This window comes from Amphibalanus amphitrite, unplaced genomic scaffold, assembly GCF_019059575.1.
Source record: "Amphibalanus amphitrite isolate SeventyFive unplaced genomic scaffold, NRLGWU_Aamphi_draft 000972F_arrow, whole genome shotgun sequence".
NCBI classification, from domain to species: domain Eukaryota; kingdom Metazoa; phylum Arthropoda; class Thecostraca; order Balanomorpha; family Balanidae; genus Amphibalanus; species Amphibalanus amphitrite.
In genome coordinates, this window is record NW_024882466.1 from 176025 (window position 1) to 200522 (window position 24498).

The 24498-nt window shown below is 49.3% G+C and overlaps 1 protein-coding gene across 1 annotated transcript; it reads left to right on the plus strand.

Annotated features, from left to right (window-relative positions):
• Positions 1-1977: 1977 nt before the first annotated feature.
• Positions 1978-18188, plus strand: LOC122368741. The gene is made up of 2 exons (XM_043342960.1): positions 1978-2112; positions 13231-18188. The coding sequence occupies exon 2, from the start codon at positions 13239-13241 to the stop codon at positions 17097-17099; it is 3861 nt and encodes a 1286-aa protein (XP_043198895.1). The 5' UTR covers positions 1978-2112; positions 13231-13238; the 3' UTR covers positions 17100-18188.
• The last annotated feature ends 6310 nt before the right edge of the window (positions 18189-24498 follow it).

Below are 24498 nucleotides of genomic sequence, written 5' to 3' on the forward strand. Positions count from 1 at the left end.
ACTGCATTCAACAGATTCGTTTAAATCATAAGCTTTAATTTATTCACTAAACGTTAATTAAGATCAATGTTTGAATGAGTTAAATTGCGACATACCTACCTATGCGTAGACGGTTGGCGAGAAAAGAAGAAAAAGCCTCAAACTGACTGTGTTACCCCATTCTCAATTACCACATGCATGCTAGGATATGTACAGGGTGGGCCAGAATAAGTGTAACACTTTCTGACGTCGGTTTCTCAAGACTGGTAAAAGATATGAAAATAAAATTTTCACAGCTGGTAGAAAAACGTTTGCCAAGTAATATAGTAATATTTACCTCGAAAAAAAAATCCTAGCAAAATAAGATTATCGTTATTAATAAAAAACAACATTTGCGTGTTTTCTTTTATTTGCGCATGTGCTGAAAGAGGGCACCTGCAAACACATGTGCACGCGTTCGAGGAAACTGGCTCCCACCCTCTCCGCGGTGTCCCTCCGGTATGGGAAGAACCGAAGGTTCTTGCGGACGATTCTTCAAAGACTGCCGTCCGTGCCATCCCCAGCTCCTGGCAGCGATGCCGGGTTGAGGTCCTCGGTGACTCACTAACGGATTGACGGACCTGATCAATCCTATCTCCATCTCCTGTCACCTCAGGTGTACGACCGGATCTACCCTTCGCCGGACACTCCCTTCCTTCTCAAAATGACTTACAAATCGGTGGATCTCCGCGTTCGAAGGTACCTGTGATGAGTGACAGCCGAAATCCTGCCGGAAACGACGTTTAACAGCTACGCACGATTTTGTTTCATACCATAAATGGATGATTTTTACTTTTTCTTCTGGTAAGAAAACCATTGTTGATAGAGAGGTAATTCTTTCTCCTACTCATTTGGCAGACTGTTGGCTTTCATATTTTTACAAAATATGTCTAGAGTTGAAATATTAAATACACAGAATGTGCGTTAGAAACTGTTACACTTATTCTGGCCCACCCTGTATAAGTCACGTTAATTTGGGTTTGGGGTTACAATAAAATGTCGAGATGAGTATCATTTGTTAATTATTTTATCTTTTTCATTTTACTTCATTTCATTTCAAGCTCATTTAATCTCAAAGTCATTTTATTTTAAAATGACGTATAAAATGTCATTTTTTATCTGTCACTTCGACGAGTTGAGGTATTCGAGCCCTTTATGTGTCGTTACACCTAACGAAATATATAACTGCAACCAGTGACGATATGGTTAAGTTGCCTTGTTTTTGTGATTTACATAGAACATATCGTCAATTCTCCAAACTTACTGAGACTAAAGAGAGTGGTGGATTCAAGAATAAATCGAATGAGCGCGATAGTTATCAGTATTGTATTGGCATCACAGCAATACTAAGACCGGCAATTCGATCACGAGCGGCGGCCGCCGGCTGACCACCGGTTCCACGAACACCCAGTCATTGCTCTCCGCACAACATTCCTACTCCCCGCTCCCCGACGGAACAGAGGTCATCTCATATCATCTTCCAGAAAACGGGGTGCTTTGTATCGCTGGCACAGCTCCTGTAACAGCGCGTATTATCTTCCTGGTAATATATAGCCACAGTATAGTTTTTGCGACTGTTAGCGGCTAGACGCCATCCGGAGGAATCGTTTCCCTCTCTGTCTCTGGAATGAGTACGCTGTCAACCAGCAGCAATCAGTTTAGCGACTATTTTTGCTGATTTCTAGCAAAAAGGAAGAGCGATTGTCGTTCGTCGACCTCCATGCTCTGCCCTCGCCGCCCGACGGTCGCGCCCATCTCACCATCTTCCCAGATCGACGATAGGGTTGTCGTCCTCTTGAGCGGCCGGCGTCCTCCGTCGCGATCGACATTTCCGGCTGTGGGCGGGGCGTCGGCGGCGCATGCGCGCTGGTGCCGGCACCGGCTCAGTGAAATTGAATTTTTATCCGTGTTTGCAGCGTCGGCGGCTGGACCAATCAATAGTCGTGTTTGGCGGCCGGGGTGGGGGCGGTCGGCCCGTGGGGTCGGGACGGCTCGCCCGGCCAGTCGGCGGAGAGCGGCGAGCACGGGCCGCCAGGGGTGGCCGCTCGGCACGGCGCCACCGGCCCAGCCAGGCGCGGAGCCCGCACTGACAAGGTGAGGGGGCGGAGAGGGTAGAGGGGGGGGAGGAGTGTGCGTGTGTCATTTAGTAAGTTCGTCGCTCGCTTCCTGTCTTTGCTTTATTTAGGTATCGTGGTGTTCTGTCATATGTCCGGTGTTCCATACATATATTTTTCTAGCCATGGGTACAGTTCAATGAATAATGATTTTCCATCCCTCACAAGGTTGACTTGAAAACTAGCTTTTGCCCCACACAACCGAATAAGATCAGCGTGTCGGTGAGCATAAGGCCAGAAGAATAGGCTGTATCACTCAAACTGTGAAAAGTGGAACAGCCTACCATTCCAGGCAACCGATTGGCTGGGGGGATTGGATGTCATCATACGTAATACGCATATAAGGACATTTAATTGCTTAGATGAGCTAGGCTAGGTATTTCCTCATATTTCTCAAGCTTTTAGTGCTTGTGCGGGGATCACATTTACGCCATTTTAATTTAATGACATTATCCTCGTAGTTTAAAAAAGTGTAGGTACGTACCTAAATCAAATGTTTATTGACAAATTCAAGCGCAGCTCTTCATCAGAATACCAAATACCAAAAACATCGATGAAGTGCTGCGTTGTTGTACTCCGTGCGGCTGATTGTTGAGTAAATTAAGTTCAGTGTAATTTCCGACAAGGCGATTATCGGCTGTGGGGTTTTAAATATGGTCAAATTCGACATGTAGTCGAATGTAAGAAAAACCGACTTTAGAATGAAAATCAAACTTGACGGTGAATATTAACTCCAAACAATGAGTTACTTGAAATTCACTAGGACTTCTCACATTCAAATGGCGATTAGTTAGATGCCAGATTGGGAGTTCATATATCTATGCATAAAAGGATAAGACGGCAGGCTTGTATACATTTCTAAAGTCGCATTTTTGCAGTTTTTATTTAAACAAAGTTTAATACTTATCTCGCCCAGATATTTGTAACTCGAAAGAGTGATAACAATGTCTTTCTTATTGTCAAATGATAACTTACCCACATCTTTCTTGAAAATGTTTTCGAAACTTTGTACTTTGATTTACCCTTTACCTACCTTAACAGCTATATTTTTGAACAGCTTCTTCACTGACATTTAGCAAATTAGCCATTCATGCTTCACTCCTGTCATTGAAGCATCACCGACCTGTATCCTAATCCATTTTTGGACTCATTACACTAACCTCTTTCATTTCCCATACATTTTTCTATGTGCTCGTAATTATTAAGGAAGTTCTCTTCTTGGGTGACGATTTTGTATGGCTTCCTTTCTGCGGTCAGAACACATTATACGATGAGAAACCACCGGGGTTCCGTGAGCTTGTTGTAAAGGTAGGGTTTCATTGTTCAGCCGGTTAAGTTACCTTTGCCTACATGTGGGTCAAACCGATAAGTTCACCCCATGCCTTTCTGTGTGTGGGGTGTTATTTCTACGAAAACGATAACAACTTAAAGACTTCGCTGCCGGCCACTTGTAAATAGTAACACAAAAACGCGTGATGCCTCACACCTAAAGGTGACCCTTTCGAGGACCAAAGTCTTGGTTGGTATCGTTTGGAAACAAAAGACAACTTTTTTTGCTCACCTTTTTGTGACTATCCCACCTTAACATTATTGTTGAGTTGGGCTAGGCTAATTGGGGTCCCCTGGCTTGCAATTATCGGTTTGGGCACTCACAACATCGAGAAATGCTTTAATTCGGAATACTTAATTTCAAATGCTGCAGTTTTCGGATTCTAAGGGGCTAATGCATTTGAATGCCCCCTTAGACTTTGTAACGCCAGCGCAGATCTAGCAATTTGTAACCCGCGCTCCACTGCGGGACTATTTATAGCCCCCCCCTCTCGTTCGTTTTTCTGCGATATCTTCTAAGCCGCTGGGCGTATCAACACGAAACTTGTAGTACCCGCGGCTGCATTAATTTGACGTCTTGTGTCTGCATAAAAACTTCGTAGCTACCATAGGTCCGCCGGAAATGACGTCAGAGTGACGTCATGTTCGGCCGATTTTGATGCATTAAGCATTGAACTACGACAATCGCTCTCAAGTGCCCATTTTTAAAGCTAGATCCAACTTCTTTGCATGAGAGGACTCATAATACACAGGGCTATCAAACTGTTGCCTCCGATTTTCAAAACTTTGAACCTTTGAAAACTTATAAGCATAAAAACAATGATAATATTTTGGAATTTGTCCTTACCTTTTCCTGTTTCGAAAAATAAAAGGGAATACATTCGAACACATACCATTGAGCTATACTCTGCAAAATTTTAGCCCGCCGATATCTTAAAAAATAGCTAAGGCATATGCTTTGAAGTCAAAACTTCACCATTACCAGTGTTTTAAAATCTTTTTTCGGTACGTTTTTGACGTTCTACAGCAAAATCACCATCAGAAGCACCATCGTGTTTCTGAGCTCAAACGACATCTGATTGACATTTTTTTTTTTGTTGACAAATCTCAACTTAAAAATTTGACCTATTTTGGCCGGTGATCAAGTGACCTGGACATCGGCTATATTCAGCTGAAAATGGCCTCAAATAACATAAACGACACTGATTTCGAAATATATGGCTTAAATAGACCATAAAACATGTGCCACGCTACCGATGCATGATATACAATTTTCGTGACCTAAGATGATCTGGCCTTATCCTGAAAAATTCAAAGACAAGTTCGGAGCCCCCAGGGCATCTAAGGCATTATCAAGGAGCGCGTAAACAAAAAATGAGCCTGATCGGACTTGTTAGCCGGCGGCCAGAGCCTAAACGGTGAACAAGGCAAAATGCTGATAATTCTAACTTTGACATGACATGTGACGTCATCGGTGACCTCAAGGTCAATGGTCAATGAAATTAGGTTTTCCGTCACAGTTTTTCCAGGGCTATCAGACGCCGTTTGAGTTTTGATAATCGGCCTGGTAGTTTCGGAGTTAGCGGGGGAGGCTATAAATAGCCCCCCCCCTCCCGTGGGGCGCGTTTACACATACCCCATGGTTGGGTGCGGGTTAAATCTTATGCTTAAACCTTGATTAATTGTGAATGTGTTAGTATATACTGCCTTGCGCACATCTGTCACACTTTTAAGATAGCAAATTATTGCTTCCAAGGGACGTCATATGAAGAGTGGAGGCCCTCAAAAATATACAAAAATAAAACTCTAATATCTCAAAAACTAGCGAATTTTCGCTGAAATTTGGTATAAATGCATTTTTGCTCTTGCTGAACTATTGCACACCACTTGCATGCCAATTCATTAACTTTTTTTTAACCCTAGAACGCCTAGGGGGGGGGGGTTGTATCAACCCCCCCTGAGGTTTTTTCGAAGTGCACGCTAAACGGCTTGTCGTAGCGGGCTGAAATTTTCAATACCCTCTGGGGCAGCCTTTGCGCATCTTTTGCCGAAAAAAAATTGATCGGGTCATGTCAGGTCACGGAGTTATGACGTCATAAGAGGTACAGCCTCCGGCCGACAGTTACCAAACGTGTGCGCCGAATCCCTAGGTTTTCTACCGGTGATACCCACATTGTTTGATGGATCATGATGAAACTTCCCATGCATGTTGGGGCAAGCATTGGCTATCGTGTGGTGCAAGAAAATTGACCGGGTCAGGTCAGGTCACGGAGCTATGACGTCACAAGAGGAACAGCGTCCGGTACAATTTTTGAAAAGCGCCCGAACCACTATTTTGCTAATTCTTGTCACCTCAATGGGAATATGCAGCAATATTAGCTTCTATAGGGAGCAAATGGACCTCCCAAATCCAAAAATACAATCAGATTTCAAAAATTTAAATTTTGATTTTTCGAATTTCTGCCGCCGACTGTGACCTTGCCGACTTCCGGCGCTCCCAACGCGCCATTTTTAGAGCTAGGGAAACGAAATACATACCAAACGATAGAGAATTGATCAAGGAACACGATAGTGAAGGTTTCAAGTCGATATCTCCCACCGTTTTGCCGCAATCGCCGCGGAAAGTTGAAAAAGTTTGATTTTTTCGGAAAATTTGACCTTTGACCGGTCATAAGTAGGTCAAATGTTGACCTAGGACCAAAAAATATACCACCAATCGCGAGATCTCGTTGAGAGCAATCCGTTGGTTTTTTCCGCTAAGCTCTACGACCTTCCGTTTCGAAACGCCGGGGGGGGGGTCGTAACAACCCCCCCCTGGTCGTTCGTGTTATGAGAAATGGCCTGGTCGTGCGAGGGTTAAGGTGGAAGGGTCCCTTAGCAATGTTTTGTATTGTCTAGTTTTTCATTAAGTTTTCTGTTTTGTAACGCGCTTTTGCTGTTCTCTAGACATAAGTTAACGGTTTGCAATGGGTGTATTCTTCGGGATCCATAGCTACCTTTTCTCTGTTTTATTAGCCGTGGAGTTGGTATGGAGCCACGGCATCTACGTTGATCGTCAGACCGCTGCATCTGGCACCGACACCGTCAACGACGCAATTTTCTGAGCAGCAATCTGACCACGGTTCAATGGTCATACGGGATCAGTATAATGGCATGTCATATTGCCACTCACTAAGCATTTATGTTTCTTGACAACTGGGAAAACCAGAAACTTCCAGATCCAAGTGGCTAAAACTCCTCGATCACGCTTTGTATGGTTCTGAACGACTGTAAGCCGAAGACGGAGCGCGCTTTTGCCCACTTACCCATGGAACGGCATGGAATCTAGTGTTCATTGAGAGCACCCAGCTATAGGCCGTTCCCGTGGAAACTCCTTGGCCGTCCCTGCATGCCGCTCTTGAGTCTTGCAGCTCCTCACTGGCCATAAAACCAGACGGACTTCTAACAAATGTCCTGGTGATGTATCAATACATTTATTGCGCTGTAGCGTTATTAACGGCTTCACGACGCCATCAACGTGACGCGAGTGCATTACTGCTAACATGTCCCCGTGTTCAATAAATCCAGGACTTTGGCAGGAATAGTGTCCAGAATTGTGGCAATACAGGGCAGCCGTGCGGTCGTCGCCCTCCATTGTCAGCAGCGGTAGTGTTGAATCAGCGTGACTCACGATGGAAGAACGGATACGGTTCTGGTACCACAGGAGTTTCTGGATTCGGAACACTATGCAATCCCTGCTGTCGATAAGATCAAACTGTTCGTGAATTAGTGCCTGTCCCGTAGCTCAGTTGGTAGAGCATCGGACTCCCGGTAGTGAGAGCCCGGGTTCGAGACGCTCCGGCGCTCGATATATGAGACTCCTGACGGGGATGGTCTGCGGTTGGTGGGAGCAGCCGCAGCCAGTTGAAGTCAGTTGAGTGGGACAGGCCGTGTCCGGCTTTGAAGGGCACGTTAAACTTTGGCATCTAAATTCTCCCGTTACCCGGAATTGCGCGATCGGACGGTAGGGGTCGGGTTTTACGCAACAAGCTCTGCTTAGCGTGGACTCCGGCTCTGTCAATTCGTCCATTCAAACATTCGAGCTAAATTTATAAAAAAAAAAATAGCTGAAACAGAAGATGACCTGTGCAGGATCAGAGTTTTGTCTTGCAAGGAAGTTTTGACCCATCCTCCTTGAATGCAGCATCGACTTCACCTATCATTGGGCGTCCATCCCGTTGGCGATCATACAAACTAACAGGTAAACAAAAACCAAAAGGATCAGTGGGAGCTTGTGATCACTGATCAGCTATGTGGATGGATTAAACAATCTGGTAATGAAAAAGCAAGTGCCCATGGAAGCAGGCTCATCGTCTTGCAGTCTAATCCTGTTCAGTGATGTATTTGGAATACGCATTAGCCGGTAGGGCTCGCCCATCTCAGGATCAATCTCTCGTTCATGGATAAGGTTGTTTGGTAGTTTTTTTTTTCATCGAGTTTTTCCAAGTGTAGGTCATTGCTGGACATTGCCAATAGCTTCCATTGGTAACAGTATCGGTTTGACCTGCTATAAGGTGACCTGACCCCATCACCACTGGTGGGGTTGAGATGGAGAAGCATCGCACCTTATTATTTTCAATTTACAGTAATGGGCATCCGCTGAAGAGTGTCAGGTAACAGACTATTAAAAAGCATGTCACCCTTTAATTGTATAAATAACGAGCTTCCGTCACTTATAGGACCTAGATCAAATCAATTTGCCTTGGTGGGAGCACTGCAGATGAAAAATCGGTGCAAATCGAAAGATTTGTTTCGTTGCAACGGCACCCCTAAAAAGAAATCTAATGTACGGTAAATACAGGTACGAACATGGTACGACTATGCAAATTATTGATACATATAATTTTTTCATGACGGGATAATTACGAGCGAGCGAGCGCAGCGAGCGAAGCGAGTCTTTTCAATATAACGGAAAAATCTCAGTATGAGCGGCCCGGCCCGGCCCGGCCTGTAACGCTTTTGAGAGGCTTATATCTCAGCAACCGCTGGACCGATTGGCCTGCGGTCTTTTTTGCTGGGTAGCCCCATCCCTTCTACCCCGTAATTGACTACTTTTGATACATCTCAGTGACCGTCGTGGCACGTGCCACGTGAAAAGTCAAGGGTGTTCAAGCTGTTTTGCAAAAGTAGTGATTTTGAGAGGCTCATATCTCAGCAGCCGCTTGGGCGATTGACTTGCGGTAATTTTTATAGGGTAGCTGCATCCTTTCTACCAAAAATAGGATACTCTCGATGCATGTGGGTCACCCCCAGTGCACGTGCAAAATACAACAATAAGAGGTGTCAAATTTGTTCCCATTTTAATAACTCGGTAATTACTGGGGCGATTTCGCTGAAACTTGGCATACAGGTAGGCACCCATCAGGCAATGCATTCCCATGTGTTGCGGTTAGGGTGCTACTGCACGTGCGCACGTGCAGGGGGCGTTTCCAGATCTCGAGAACGGCTGGACCGATTGCGCTCAAATTTGGTACACGGTTGGGGACCGGTTAGTAGGGTGCCGTGCAAAACTCATTTTGGACCCCGTTTGCACGTGCGCACGTGCAGAATGCCGCCTCCAGATCTCAGGAACGGCTGGGCCAATTGCGTTCAAATTTGGCACACCGCTAGCGACCGGTTAGAAGGGTGCTTTGCGCAAGCCCGTTGGAAGTACCTTCTCGCCCTTCCGCACGTGCAGGGCTCACTATCTCGCTCGCTCGTTCTTCGCCCAAAAGGCGTTTTACTGGTAGGTACCTTTTGAACCGTTTGGTGTTTATTCCTTTTGATATCTGAGAAATTTTAGTAGTTGTTAACAACGAGTTACACGGTTTTCACAATTCCACTGAAACGTTGATTGCTTTGCTTCTTTGCTTTCAACTTCAATTCTGTTTCTTCGTGATAATGGCTATTGTGTGATAGACTATTATTACGAGCGAGCGAGCGCAGCGAGCGAAGTGAGTCTTTTCAATATAACGGAAAAATCTCAGTATGAGCGGCCCGGCCCGGCCCGGCCCGGCCCGGCCCGGCCTGTAACGCTTTTGAGAGGCTTATATCTCAGCAACCGCTGGACCGATTGGCCTGCGGTCTTTTTTGTTGGGTAGCCCCATCCCTTCTACCCCGTAATTGACTACTTTTGATACATCTCAGTGACCGTCGTGGCACGTGCCACGTGAAAAGTCAAGGGTGTTCAAGCTGTTTTGCAGAAGTAGTGATTTTGAGAGGCTCATATCTCAGCAGCCGCTTGGGCGATTGACTTGCGGTAATTTTTGTAGGGTAGCAGCATCTCTTCTACCCAAAATAGGATACTCTCGATGCATGTGGGTCACCCCCAGTGCACGTGCAAAATACAACAATAAGAGGTGCCAAATTTGTTCCCATTTCAGTAACTCGGCAATTACTGGGGTGATTTCCCTGAAACTTGGCATACAAGTAGGCACCCATCAGGCAATGCATTCCCATGTGTTGCGGTTAGGGTGCTACTGCACGTGCGCACGTGCAGGGGGCGTTTCCAGATCTCGAGAACGGCTGGGCCGATTGCGCTCAAATTTGGTAAACGGTTGGGGACCAGTTTGTAGGGTGCCGTGCAAAAGTCATTTTGGACCCGTTTGCACGTGCGCACGTGCAGAATGCCGCTTCCAGATCTCAGGAACGGCTGGGCCGATTGCGTTCAAATTTGGCACACCGCTAGCGACCGGTTAGAAGGGTGCTTTGCACAAGCCCGTTGGAAGCACCCTCTCGCCCTTCCGCACGTGCAGGGCTCACTATCTCGCTCGCTCGTTCTTCGCCCAAAAGGCGTTTTACTGGTACATATCAATTTCAATGTGAATGTATTAGCTTATTTGATTTGATTCGCCTCGTGGAATATGCTCCATTTAATGAATTCCTTTATCAATTGGTTTCACATTTCATTGATAATATCCATTCAGTGTTAAGTTATCGCCCAAAACCCCTTGAACACAATTTGCGTCGACCGCCTATCTACATCGACCGCATGGATAATATGTCGGTGACCACTAAAATTAGTTACACCAATGTCCAATGCCCCGCTAAACGTAGGCAAAACCCCGAGCAACCGAATCCCCAATTAGTGACATTCTAACATAACCTATCATATGACCAATATGTCACCGTTCGACAGCACAAAAAGCCCACCGGGCCAGGGCTTCCATCTGTCCTTCTCCCGCTCGGCCGACGCGCCTTTTTCACGATGCAGCTAGAGGGGAGCGGAGTTCGAGTGACGATGTGTTATCGGGAGCTGGGCCGGCGGCAGTGCGCCATGTGTTGTTTGTCACCCTCGCCCGCTTACGCACTCACTGGGGATGGGGGAGGCGCGGGGGATAGGGGCTGCGATGTGCGTGCGCTCCTGGCGTTTGGAGCGTCCCACGCGCTCGGCCGGGCGGCAGCGGGGTGAGTTCATGGGTCTTTGAACCGGCAGCTGTATTTTTAACTCGCTGGCAGAGGGGAGGGTGACGGCGGGATTCGCCGCGGACTGCTGATGAGACGTGTCCTGCGGGCGTCCGGGTACAAACAACTCCAGTAGTCGACAGACGCCAGTCACCTATGCGTGATTCATTTAGCAGCGCCCGAACATTGTTTCTTAGTCATATTGCGGGTGATGCTAGAACTGCATTAGTAAAATGACCGGAGGGGCGTGTCTTTTTTCCGTGTCACAAGCTTTTAATGTTCTCATTTTATGTCCAGTCGTAGATAGATATCTGCCAATGCCACACCCCACAGAGCTGTGATGTAATAAGCGTAACGAATGCCCAAAGAAAGGTTATGAGCATGGAATGGAAAGTGTGGTCTTTCCAGCGCAATGTAATATTTGACCAGCCTTCTTATGACCTGTGTATCAATCATCCTTCTTGACTTTCCGTCCTTTTACTAATGACCTAAGTCAAATATGGCCCCACATGTTTGTTCGGCAACCATTGCAAAGGTTAACAGGTTTCATATAAGAAAACTTACTTAGACTATTGTTACTAAGGTACGATTAAGTACCTACGTGATACTGGTGTCTCATTGAGATAGGATAGAAACGGTTCATATTTGACGTGTAAGTATGTAAAATGCATTGGCGCGTATAGACGCGCTAGAGAGGAAAACCATGAACGTCCCTACGTCATCAAAAATAATAATTATAGTAAGATCATATAATTAGATTGGTCTGATTATGGCAGCATGACAAAAAAAAAGAGGAAGTACCGCGCATGCGAGACTTAGGCTGAGAGGGGACATGCTCTATTAACCCGCGCTGGGCCGGGGGGTGTTTGATTGAACACCCCCTTGCGTTTTTCGCAGATATCTACAAAACGGCGGCACGGAGTGCCGCCGTTTTTGGTACACCTGTTCATGAATCTTTTCCACACATGTTGTGAAAATTTCAGACCCAAGGCTCTCAAGGTCAGGTCACCAGGTCAGGTCACGTGACCTCACCTCAGAAAAGTTTCAATCCTCGTCATAGCTACACCGATTGAACGATCGCCTTGAAACTTTCAGCGATTGATAAGAGTGCCAGTATGTACAAAATGTATATCTTGGAATTTTGATATCGGTGACCTTAGGTCAGGCCAATTTTGCGACCTCTCCATTATAAGTCAATGAGAGAAAATTGAAATGCGCCTCTTTTGGACGAATGATGTTCAAAACCCTCTCAAACATCGGTTAACAGTTAACATGACACACTGAATCGGAAAAATGCACCTGTGACCCCCTGTATGCCCCTGATATCATCTCAGGTCATGAATGGTCACCAGCAGTTATTTGGCTAAAACATTTAATAAAGACGTGCTAGAGCGATGAAAACACGTCAGATGTATTCAGCTCGACGATACGGATCGAAGGATATGTATGTATGTATGTATGTATGTATGTATGTATGTATGTATGTATTGACGATCAAGAGCAATCCACAATCGGCGTGGCGATTACACTCCGAGTCCGATTACACTCCGATATGCAACATGACCCTTTCCGGTCAGGTCATGACCTTGACATGAGGCCATTTTTTTCTCAAAATGACCTTTCAAGGTCAAAAAATAGTTCATTTGACGCGTCTCGACGAGAGGAACACGATACTGCCCAAAGTAATGTCGTGGCTCTCTTGAGTCAAAATTTATTGACGAAAAACCGTTTTCGTGAAAACTGCTATTTTTACAGTTTTTGCCCTCTGGAGGCTAAACCGTTGACCTGAGGTCAAATCTGAGAACAATGCTCAGAAAGGTCTGTAAGGTGTGTAAAAGGGCTATCGAATGCGCTTTTGGTTCCCGAGTTAGCCGTTGGCAGTTTCCGAAATTGTTGAAATTGACTATATTTGACCTTTGATGACCTCTGGCGACCTGACCTTTGACCTGACCCAAATAATGACCGAAGTGTTTCCGTCATCATTTTTGATGCTCTGTCGAATGCCGCTTACCGCGTGTGGCTACGTGGCCCAGGAGCCGAGTTAGACGGGGGATGTTCAGACGCCCCCCCCCCCCCGGCCCGGCGCGGAAGTCGCGGAGCACCGGCCCGGGTTAATGTTTTTTTTTTTACCGGATCGTCCCGCCACTCTGACCAACGAGCAACCATAAACAAAACAATCACTTGGTCTCGATCCTCGAATCCACCGTTTTACCACTTCATATATTTACACGGTGAGTTCAAAATTAGTCCATCCCGTCTCAGCACTTACCTGTTCTCTCCGTGCAATAAACCCATCCTTAGACATGAGCCGTAGTCTGATCGGACGTCTCTGTTCTTCTGCCGACAGACGGGGCGATGACGTCACTCACTGTGACGTCAGCGGTGCAGCTGGCGGCGCGGCTGCGGGCCGGCGCGTGCGGTGAGCCCGGCTATCTCTATGAAGGCGCCGGCAGCCCGCGCGCCCCCGAGAGTCCGGAGGGCTCCACGGACGACACTCACGCTTCTGAGAAGCGACTTGCCGCTGGCCTGATGCTGGCCGGAGCCAAGAAGAGGCGCAAACAGTCGAAACCTGTAAGGATTCACGCGCTGGATGAGCCGGGCGGTGATCCGGTGCCCCTGGCGCTGACGCCGCGCGCAGAGTCCGAGCACCTGGCCTGCCCGCACTGCTCCCGCGTCTTCGCACAGCGCGGGGAGCTTGCGCATCATCTGGAGATGGAGCATGTCCGCGACGGTGAGCGCGCTGCCTCCACAGGCGAGAGTGGCTCAGAGCTGCCGCTCAATCTGTCCAGCCAGTGGAGGGAGAGAGAGGGCACGGACCTGCGAGGACAAACGCCGACGGGTCACACGAACGAACAATACGGGTATTCACGGGACGCAGATTCGCGCGACGAATGTCAAACTCCTCAGGGAAGAGTTGTTGGGTCTCACGACCAGTTTCACGCAGACTACGGTAGAATGAACGAATCGCATAATGATTATCAATTCAATCAGAGACGAGCGAGCGAGTCATATGAAGATTATCGAGCCAATCAAAGACGAGGAAGCGTCTCACATGAAGACTACCACAGCAATCAGAGACGTGGTAGCGAGTCGCTTGATGACTACCGCAACAGTCAGAGGCGAGACAGCCAGTCAGGTGCTCCAGAGGACTACCGCCTGAGCCAGCCTCGAGATGGAAATCCTCAGGGTGACTACCACCACGACCAGAGGCGCGACAGTGGTCATCCTGGCCCCGAGGACCCACGAGGACGCCATCCGGACCAGGACGCTCTCCAGACTCTCTCCTCTCTGCAGCGTAAGTTCAGCTCTCCCGGTTACCTACCGTATGGTACCCCTCCGCTCCTGCTACCATTCCTTTCCCAGCAGATGGGTCAGCCGCCATCCGCACCCACCGACGGCAAGATCTTCAACCCGGAGGCGTTCTGTGAGCTGTGCGGCAAAGAGTTCTGCAACAAGTACTTCTTGCGCACGCACAAGGCTAACAAGCACGGCGTGTACGCGGACGGTCCGCGCTCTCCACCGGTGGGATCGGCGCTTCTGGCGCAGCAGCTAGCCGCGTCTGGGCGTCAGTTGTCCCCCAGCGCCGAGTCTCGCGACTCTGGACGACCTTCGAGCGAGGCCGAGGCCACAGCGAGGCCAGCAAGCGACAACTTCTGCCAGCCGTGCCAGAAAGAGTTTTGCGACCCATTCTTCCTGCGCCAACACCGCGCCACGGTGCACGGTGAGACTGAGACTCAGGAGGAGACGCCGCGACCTCCAGTGTACCGCGCTCCGCGGGAGTCCGAGCAGGGCGAATTGACACGCGCAGAGCCGTCTGATCCATACGACGCCCGTCAGCTCAGCGAGCTACCGGCACCGGCGGCGAACGGACGGGAGGGAGAGACTCCGCGCCGCTTCAGCCGCGACCAGCTGCGTCTCATGGGCGTCACCAACGCAGACGCCTTCTGCAACATCTGTTGCAAAGAGTTTTGCAACAAGTACTTCCTCAAGGTGCACCGCTACAAGATGCACCAGATCGGTTCTCCGCCACCGGAACGGGAGCGACCGCCGAGCAGCACCGCCAGTGGGGGCGGATCGGGTAGCACAGGCAACGCCGGTGCTCCTCCTCCCGTGTCTTGCCCTCCGCTGGAGAAACTCCTGGAGGCACCACTTCGCGACTCGTTTCCAAAGGAGTGTGACCAGTGCGGACGGCCCTTCCAAAGCAGCTACCTGCTACAGATGCACAAATACTACTTCCATGGACTGGGACAGCAGTTCCCCGGCGGGCTTATGCCTCCAGCCGACAGACCACCGCCACCACCACCTCCTCCGCCAAAGAAGTCCAAGAGCAAGAAGAAGGATAACTTTGGCGATGATCTGAAGAAGCTACAAGGCATGATCAAGGGCCTACATGACAAAAAGAGCGACGCGGTATCGTGTCATGTCTGTGCTAAGACAATCGAAAACAAGACCGTCTTACAGGCACATCTAATGACGGAGCACGGCATGTTCCAGAGTCAAGAAGAACTTGTCGTTCCAAAGCCACCAGTCCCTGGCCCCTCAAAGACTTCAGGCAGTAGTAAGGAGCGTTCTGAAAAATCCGGGAGCAATGGCAGTAGCGGTGAAACGTTCTGCTCGATCTGCAAAAAGGATTTCTACGCCAAGTTCTTCCTCCAGCAACATATGCAAACAGCACATGGGATTCAGGCAGGTGCAACGCTGAGCGAAACGGCCTTCTTGGCACGGATTCGGCGTGAGGTCGAGAATCAGAAGAAGCCAGAACGCCCAAAGCCAGCTAGCACAAGCCGTAGCTACTGCGAAATCTGCAAGAAGGAGCTGTGCAACAAGTACTTCATGAAGACACACATGACCAAGATGCACGGGATCAATCTGGAGGCACACCAAAGTCGCGGTGGTGCCACGTGTGACATTTGTCATAAGGAGCTCTGCAGTCGCTACTTCTTGCAGGTTCACAAGCAGAACTGTCACGGCATTCGCGACACGGCCTCGGAACCGGACCCTCGTATCCTGGAGGAGACCAGCAAGGACGAAGAGGGCCTAGAGATTTGCACTGTATGCACTGGCAAGTTTAAGACACCCAAACTCCTGGAGCAGCACATGATTGGTGAGCACGGTGCGCCCAAGGAAAAGAAATCCAAGTCTTCATCTTCTTCGTCGTCAACGTCCGCTGCAGCTGCCGCTGCTGCTGCGGCAGCTGCTGCGTCCGCGGCCGCTCAGCTGCCGAGTATCGGGCCCACCTGCAGTCTGTGCTCGCAGACGCTGCCGGACCTGCTCTCGCTGCGTCTGCACATGCTGCAGGCACACCCGCTGCCCGAGCAGCCTCCGTCAGAGACCGGCGGCCAGTCCCAGTCCGGAGCCGAAGACGCCAAGGTGAGCTCGCTCTGGATGCGGGAGAAGCTGCTGCGCTACCCGTTCGGACCGTTCCCCGGAGGCTTCCCTCCGTTCCTGCCCGGCCTACTGCCGCAGCTGGCCGCGCCGCCGTCTGACTCTCCGTTCCCGCTGCTGCCGTTTGACCTGCCTCCCGGGCTGCTGGCGCAGCGGGCAGCTGCAGCCGCAGCCGCCGCTGCAGCTGCCCGGTCACCGGAGCGAGAGAGTGAGACTCCATCGGCACCGGTGTCGTCATCTGCTGCGTCTTCCTCGGCTGGCGCCACCGAGAAAGCCGCTCCAGCGGTACCCTGGGCGGTGCCGAGCTCCAGCGCAGGCCCTTCTGACATCAAACCCCCAGCTACCGCGGTAAAGCCTGAACAGACGCCTGAACACACATCATCCAAGCGTCGACAGGCGGCAGCGGCCTCACGGCGGCTGCACCGCTGCGGCCCTTGCGGCATCCGGTTCCGGCGGCGACTGCACTTCCTGCAGCACTGGCAGCAGCAGCACAGCCGCAGCCGACACGAGTCCTCTGTCGCGTCCGCCATCGTCAAGGGCTACCTGAAGCGGCGCCAGCGGTGCCGTAGGTGCGGCTTCACGGCGCGCGGCCGAGAGACGCTGCTGCGTCACGAGCGGCGTCATCACCAGCGCGCGGTTCCGCCGGCGCGCTGCCTGTACGGCCTGCCACTGCCGGTAGCTGATAGCACGCCCTACCACATGCAGTCGTTCGTCATCTCCTCCACATCACCACGCGGGGAGGGTGTGATCGCTCCGGCGCTGGCCGCGCTGCCGACCGTGCGGCCGGTCTCCGCTCCTGCCGAGCTCAGCGTTCAGCTAATGCCGGTCTGAGTGGCACGCGGAAAAGTGGTTGAAGCGGATGGGTGGACTGCTGGAGTGGCTAAGCTGGCCGCTGAATCCATAGACGGGCTCGAGTCAGATGTTGGTGTATAGAGCGGATGGGATTATCTTGCAATCAGTTATTGACGAAGAAGTCGACCAACCCTATAGGTAACTGGAAGAGGCCCGTGACAATAGAAATGCGATAACGACATGGCCGTCGCGGTTTTGAAACCTATCAAGCTCTTCCTCGGAGGAATGATCGAGCAAAAAAGCAAGAGAGATGTTCTATGAAGCTCCGACAGCTTCTTGGGTAGAACATCTTACGACGAGTGTAAAATACTAATCAATACAGTGACAAGCAACCGGGTGGCCACAAGCAGCAATGTGAGCCTCTGGTTTAACGAGGTCACATCAGGTCACCAGCGGTCAGTCAACGAACCAAGCTGTCCATAAGGCGAACAGCGCTCGCCGAATCTATTCAGGGACGTGTGGTCCGATCTCAGGCTTCATCTCAGGGTGGTGTGCTAGTGCATACCGTTTTCGTAGACTAGTCATTAGGGTATAAATATATATTCGTATAGGCTATCATGCATACACGCAGTCTAGCATAAGGTGACCGAACAGACAAGGTCGTCTTGTCGTGTTGTGGTCAGCTCTATACAACAGGTCTACCTCGGTAGGCGGGGGTGGACGCCGGACTGGCTGTCCGCGCCCCTCGACGTTTAGCTGAGTCTCTAGGGACGAATTTCTTATCGGAACGAGCGGGTACGAAGGCTATCATGGACGTCTTTGTGTTGACGTGGGCTCTATGTTGTCAGAGCCGATATTGGCGTGGCTTCGTGAACCTTCTTGCAACTGTTACGGGTTCGAATCATTCCGAACACGGGTTTACGTGCCGTTTGTTTGTAGAGCGCTGCGCCCGGACGCTTTATTCTGCACAATTTATCTCATTTGCTGCTGACTTTGGAGAGTGAGCTTACCGGGAGCAATGCTGGCAGCATAGTTACAAGCAGAGTTCAGTTAGATACTCATGCCTGTGCTCGTGATTTGGATGTTCGTGTTAATACAGCCTGAATATAAATACAGCATAGCAACCTTCCCATTTGTTTCTATATCTCTAGCTGAGACCGCAGGGTGCATGGAAACGCAACTATTATTGTAGATGTAGGCGATTAACGACATACCATATGCTCAATGGCAGTAAAAGACATGGGTCGGACTGCTTTGCCATTTCGCATAGCGGAGGCGTTTTCCCGAGACATACGACTTACCTATACTGGCTACTTGGTATAGGTAAGTTCGTCATACAATCAGGCCCTGGCGGAATGTAGTCCTACCTTTTTACATGTTTTTACCATGTAAAAATAATCGATATAATCTGGCGTTAAAACCAGTACCATTTTAACCTTATTGATCTTCCTGTGACGCATAGGTCAAAGAAAACGGCCCAAGATGTTGCTGTGTCTTCAAATGTTTGGGATACCCTCATTACTCTTCGAATGTTCAAAATAAAGCATGCCGCTCCATGCGATTCACGCATGTGTCTTGTGATTGGTCGAGGAAGGCTGACCTTTTTCGTGACGTCACAAGTAATCATCCATTTAAATCACTACCCAGAGGTCAGACCTTTAATATTTACACATCCAGACTCATTCTAGTAATCTAGATTTTTTTTATAACAGAACGCTTGTCATTATAAATGGGACAGATTTGACCCTGCTTGACCTTAACCCTCGCCGGCACAGGGATAATGCGTTGATTCACCCCCCACCCCCCATAAGGTTTTTCGCAAATAACTCGCGTAAAAAGCGGCCGATCGCGACGACACTTTCAGTCCTCTCGCATTGGTCAATTTTACACCTACCCTGAAAATTTCATGACCCTGACTTAAGTGACCTTTGATCTGTGACCTCTTTTCCGAGACCATGTTTGGCCGGAATCGCGATTCGGCGTATTTCGGCTCTCATTAGCCGCGCGTTTGCAAGCTTTTCGTGGTTTCAAACGTTCAAACATGTGATTTGATGTTGCTCCCATGCATTAGGGTGGGTGTCAAGGTCACCTGAAGGTCAGGTCAGGTCATTGACCTTTGGTGACCTCGGTTCACTTTTTCGAGTTTTACATGTTTCTAGGCTAGTTTTTGGAGCTGATTTCTAATTTAGCAGCCATTTGAACATTTACGAAGTAGTCTTGGTCAAGATTACTTTTGGTGCCTTCGTAACATGTTACGAAGCTGTCAGAGGCGGTTGACATGTATTACGAATACCCGTCACGACCCCTACCGGTTGACCTGACCTGACCCGACCTGGTCTAAATGCTTAAATACATCATCTCTGATCAAAACTGACACGATATTTGTGATCAGCACCCCGGAAAACCCCATAGCAGCCACACTTTACGACTTTCTAACAGGTCCCGATATTTCCGATTTTTGGGTCATTGACCTGACCTGGAAGGTCACCCGATGACCTAGGACCTTAACATTGGGTATCATTAGCTTCCTCTCGTGACGGGCAACACGCTCGTATTTTTCCGTGAAGGCAAGCTCTAGCTCGATCAGGGGCCAAACGCGAGGGGGATCGTACCAACCCCCTTGTGCCGTCGAAGCACTCAAAATGACCTGTGCCGGCGAGGGTTAATGTGACGCCAGGGGTTAAAAACCGAGGTCATCGAGACCGTATACCTAGTGTATAATGTGCATCTCAATAAGATCTTTGAAATGCCATTTGAATTTTTCCAATCCCACTATTCATTCCGGAGGTACGACGGTGCCCTTTGCCCCCCCTGCCCCAAGAGGACATGAAACCCCTGCTTACTCCTGCCAGACCTCATTGGGGTCCGTTTATAACCGTATCGGACGTAAGTCGGCAAATTTGCCCTCGGGTCAAAAGTTCAGCCCGCTGGGGTCAAATGAATATCAAAATTACGCATCTTTCCATATTTTTAATCATACAAAGGATTTGAATTACAGAGGTGAAACAAAGGCCGAATCTTCCACCGACAGCGTTTCTTCCACCACTAGATTTCCACCAAGTTTCCACCTTAATAGGTAAATAGTAAGTGAGCTGTTGCCTGTTTCTCATTACCGCAAATGTAAAAAAACATCTTGTCCCTTTGATAATCTGGCTATACTTTAACGATATACCACTTATTTTGTTTTATCAACATTATCACCAATCTGACAACCATTGAATGACAAGAACGCTTCACGGCAATATTGACTTATAGAGAAACTCATACGCTTGAGCGATTATCTAAAACGGCGATCCGTAAAAGAGCGACTTCAGAGGAACAGCTCGACTATTCTAAGCTAATGGGAATTGGAAAAGCAGAAATTGGCGATTCCTCGCGAAGTAGCTATACTTTAGCTTGCTAGCTTGCTTCGTTCTCGAGATATCATAGGGGCCGGGGGGGGGGGGGGAGCAGGTATTCGCCCCCGTCTACGAAGTTGACGCCGAACCCCGTCGGTGCGCGGGGCTCCGGAGAGTCCGGTTTTGTCGTGAAAAGTCAACAGTGTCAACGACAAATCACTTATGCACATCGAAACGAAAAACAAAGACTTTAAAATTAACCTGTAAGTATGCTACGAAATGCCTTCTTCGATATGGACTCCTTACTGTTATTTTTTATTAAATAATACTGCGAAACGAGTGCATTTTACATAAAAATGCAGCCTGCCAGAAATCGTCAAATTTTGCTTTTCCAATCACCATTAGCCTACAATCATCTGTTTTGTTTTGTTTTGTTGGGTTAGGTCCTTTTGGTCTGACGAGATTATTTCAGGACAGGAAGGTTCTACACGGTGAGACCCGTCCAGTGCCCAGTGCCGGAAGCAGTCAGCTGTTCGTTGCTTCCATGTCCCCTCGCACGCCGAGCGCGCCGAGCGGGCCGCCGGCGCGGGGAGGGGTGAAGGGTCAGCAGGGTCGGCCGGCGTTGTTGGTTTAGCTGGCTACCGGCGTCTCAGGGCGCCGGCCGGTCCCGGTAGGGGTTGGTCGTCATGACAACCGACGGCGGTTGGTAGGGGGAGAAGTAGACGTTAAAAGCATCCGCGTCGGAAAGAAAATAGTCCTGCAGATATTGACGATTTTCTTGCAAGCGAGAGCAGATAGACGCATGCAAATAACACCGTTAGATGCGTCTCTCAAAAATGCATAAATCCTCACTTGAAAATAAATACTTCTCCACAATTAATACACCACAGCGGCTCCAGCGACGGGTACCTACCGAAATTTAAACGGAATAGCATGCAGACAGTTCACTTAATGGTCTGGTGACTTCAATGCAGATGCGGGGCAGGTAGTAGAACACTGAGTAGTGAGTACACAAGGTTTCCAATCACCCGTAGTTTTTCCCACTCAAAATGATTCATATCATCAGGTACTTACCAGTGGATGAGGAGCATAGCAGGCAAACTTTGCCCCAGGCTTAAAACCTGAGTTCTTCACTCTAGCATTTTTTATGCCCTCCGTGCTTCCTATTGTTATGGATCTTGAAGGTATCCGGCCTACCATAAAACTTGCATCCTGGATGACCGCACCGTACCTTTATTTCAGATGGAGCCAGTCTCTGTCCGTGCAGCTTCCTTTTTGGCATCACGAGGTGTACCTATTCCACGACGAGGGCTCTAACTTATCCACCTCTTCACTTCAACTTATCCGCCAGCCTTTTCCACCACCCCGCAACTCACTAATAAACGCCGCGGACCTTCAACACTGCCTTCACTGCCTTGAACAACGCGGAAACTAGTGGAGCTCCTAGTGCTGTTAAACTGTTGAGTGCTAGTGTATGAAATAAATATTTCTTTATGAAATTGCATACAAATGCATGCAACTTTAATACTTCAGAATGGTGTTGTAAAATCAAATATTTTGAGGAACTTATCGCATGTCAGAATTTTCTAGTCTTTACAATATTGCTCTTCCACCCTCGTCGCCGCGCCGTCGCCGGTCGTCGGCATTTTTTCATCACTAGCTTTTTTCAATAAGGCCTTAAACTAAAGAAATAATGAGTTATGAGCGAAGAAAAATAGATTATTGAAATCAGAAAAATCCTATTTATATTTGACGGGAGTATTGCCGCATTTAACGCAGCAGTTTACTTTATTTTCGCCTTCCACCATATTCCACCAACCAGAACTTCCGGTGAAAAGTCAGTGGATCTGGGGAATTTCTAAGAAATCTGCGAAACACCTGAATATTTCTCTAGGGTTTCGAGAACTTCTCATAATTATAGGGAAATTCAGGGAAAAAGATAAAAAGGCTTAGGTTTGATAAAAACATTCATTTTTTAAAATTTAGATGCTTTCTTTAGACAAGGAAAAGCCGGATCGGGTTTAACAGACAGAGCATCGGCGGCGGCATTTTTTCCACCATCGAGGATCGCTGAGTCTGCTCGATTTTCCACCGCCGTGCGTCGCCGTGACGGCACTTTATTTCACCTCTGTTGAATTACTTATCACATACCGAGACTGACTATAGTATGGCGAGTTGCTGAGACATAAATATTGTCTTATCTATTGAACAGCAGCATGCAGATAAATCGCAGAAGAACGCTGTCTTGTTCCGATCGTTATCCCCAACGGAGACCGGTCTCGTGTGGGGCCGCCGCGCAGGCACTGCCTGTCACCCTTTGTTCTCCAGCGGGCCTGGCCTGGCGTATCGATTCCCATTTCAGCCCTGGGCAGCGTCGAGCCACGCACACGCACACAAACTGTCTGTGCGTCTCTGATCAATGTGGCTGTTCGTTTCAGCAGCGGAGGGTGAACTGCGGCCCGAGGGGTAGGGGCGGGGCGGGGGCGGGAGCCGCGAGGGTGACGACACGGGGGGGGGGGACGTTTAAAGGGACCCTCCCACCTTCAAAAAAGTAAATGAATTGGCATGAAAGTGATGTCGCTCGGTTCAGAAAGAGCAAAAACGAATATCTACCAAATTTCATCGAAAAATATTCACCGGTTTTCAAGATATTAGACTTTTACTTTTGTTTACTTTTTGGGATCTCCGCTGTTCCTATAGCGACTTTATTTGAAAGTGCGGCATTTGTTGCGCGCAAAGCAGCATATACCACCGCGTGCTACAAAACGTTTTAGTCAAACATTTAAAAATCGTTAGATATCTGCGCTGACGTCACACATTCAGAGGGGTATACCTATGCATTAGCCCCTCTGAATCAAAATGCTGCAATTTTGAAATTCAATATTTCCGATTTAAGGCATTTCTCGATGTTGTGAGTGCCGAAACCGGTAATTGTGAGCCAGGGACCCCATTTTGGCTATCTCAACTCAAATCTAATGTTAAGGTGGGAGGGTCCCTTTAACTGGCGGAGAATGGAGCCGGGCCGCTGCTGACTGTTGAGCAGCGAGCTGACTCATGCGCTGATGCGCGGTGCGGAGTCAGCGACTCCGGGACGACAGGTCGGGACAATGTCTGACGCGATCGATCAACTGTCCCGGAACTAGCAGAGGGATCTCACGTCACAGCACTGTTGCTCACATATTCGTGCAGACATGCAATTACTTCCACACCAGTTCTTCTCAAGAACTGTTCCGTTAGTTTCTCGAGAAATGGGTGTATCGACTCTCCTTTCACCATTGAGCTCACATTTCCTAACAGTGAACCCTGCCTACCCATTTCTAAGAGCCTCCCATGATGTTTCCTGGATCTGCGCATTTACTAAGAAGATAAACGACTATTCTTGAGTAACCACAATATCAAAATCGAATATCTTTCGATGGTTTATCATTTCAAATAAATGCAAGATGATTTTGTTGCAAAATGTACGTTTGAGATGAAAAACGTGTTACAATTTTTTTTTATTCCGAGTTAAATAAGTTTGTGTTCAACAATTGCAGCCTTTCAGACAAAACCACGCGTTCAGCCAGCTCCTTCTTGCACAGGATTTCCTGTTCGGAGCGGCCGCCCGCTCCCGCCCGTGGGGTGGGGCGGCAGCGGCCGGTTTGAGGCCGCGGGGTGGGGCCGCCGGCGCCGGAAGGGGTGGCTGGCGGCAGCGGCGCGCCGCTCCACTGTCCACCGTATTGATCGGGCCGTCCGGGCGGCGGGCCGAGAGCAGGCGCCGCAGCCGCCGCCGCCGCCGACTTGGGCTGCCCAGTCGACGGGCGCGCCGCTCGGCGTGTAAATTTACGGCCGCTCGGCGGGCCTATCGACCGCCGCCGGCGGGTGAGGCGCGCGGCGACAGTTGAGCCGCCCCCGCCCCCGCCCCCGCCGCCGCCGCGGCCCGTCGGGTCGGGCGTCGCCGCCCGACCGGAGGGGCGCCGCGACATGCATTAGCAATGCGCCGCGGCGCGGACACGCGACGGCGACGACGGCCACGACGACTCGACGCTGTCGAAGCCACGCAGTCGGCACGCGGGGTGACGGCGGCGCTGTCACCCCACCCCTCCCCTCCCCCTTCGGCG

Bases quoted from the DNA above. Each gene is read 5' to 3' on its own strand.
- LOC122368741 (XM_043342960.1), top strand. From the start codon at position 13,239: ATGACGTCACTCACTGTGACGTCAGCGGTGCAGCTGGCGGCGCGGCTG.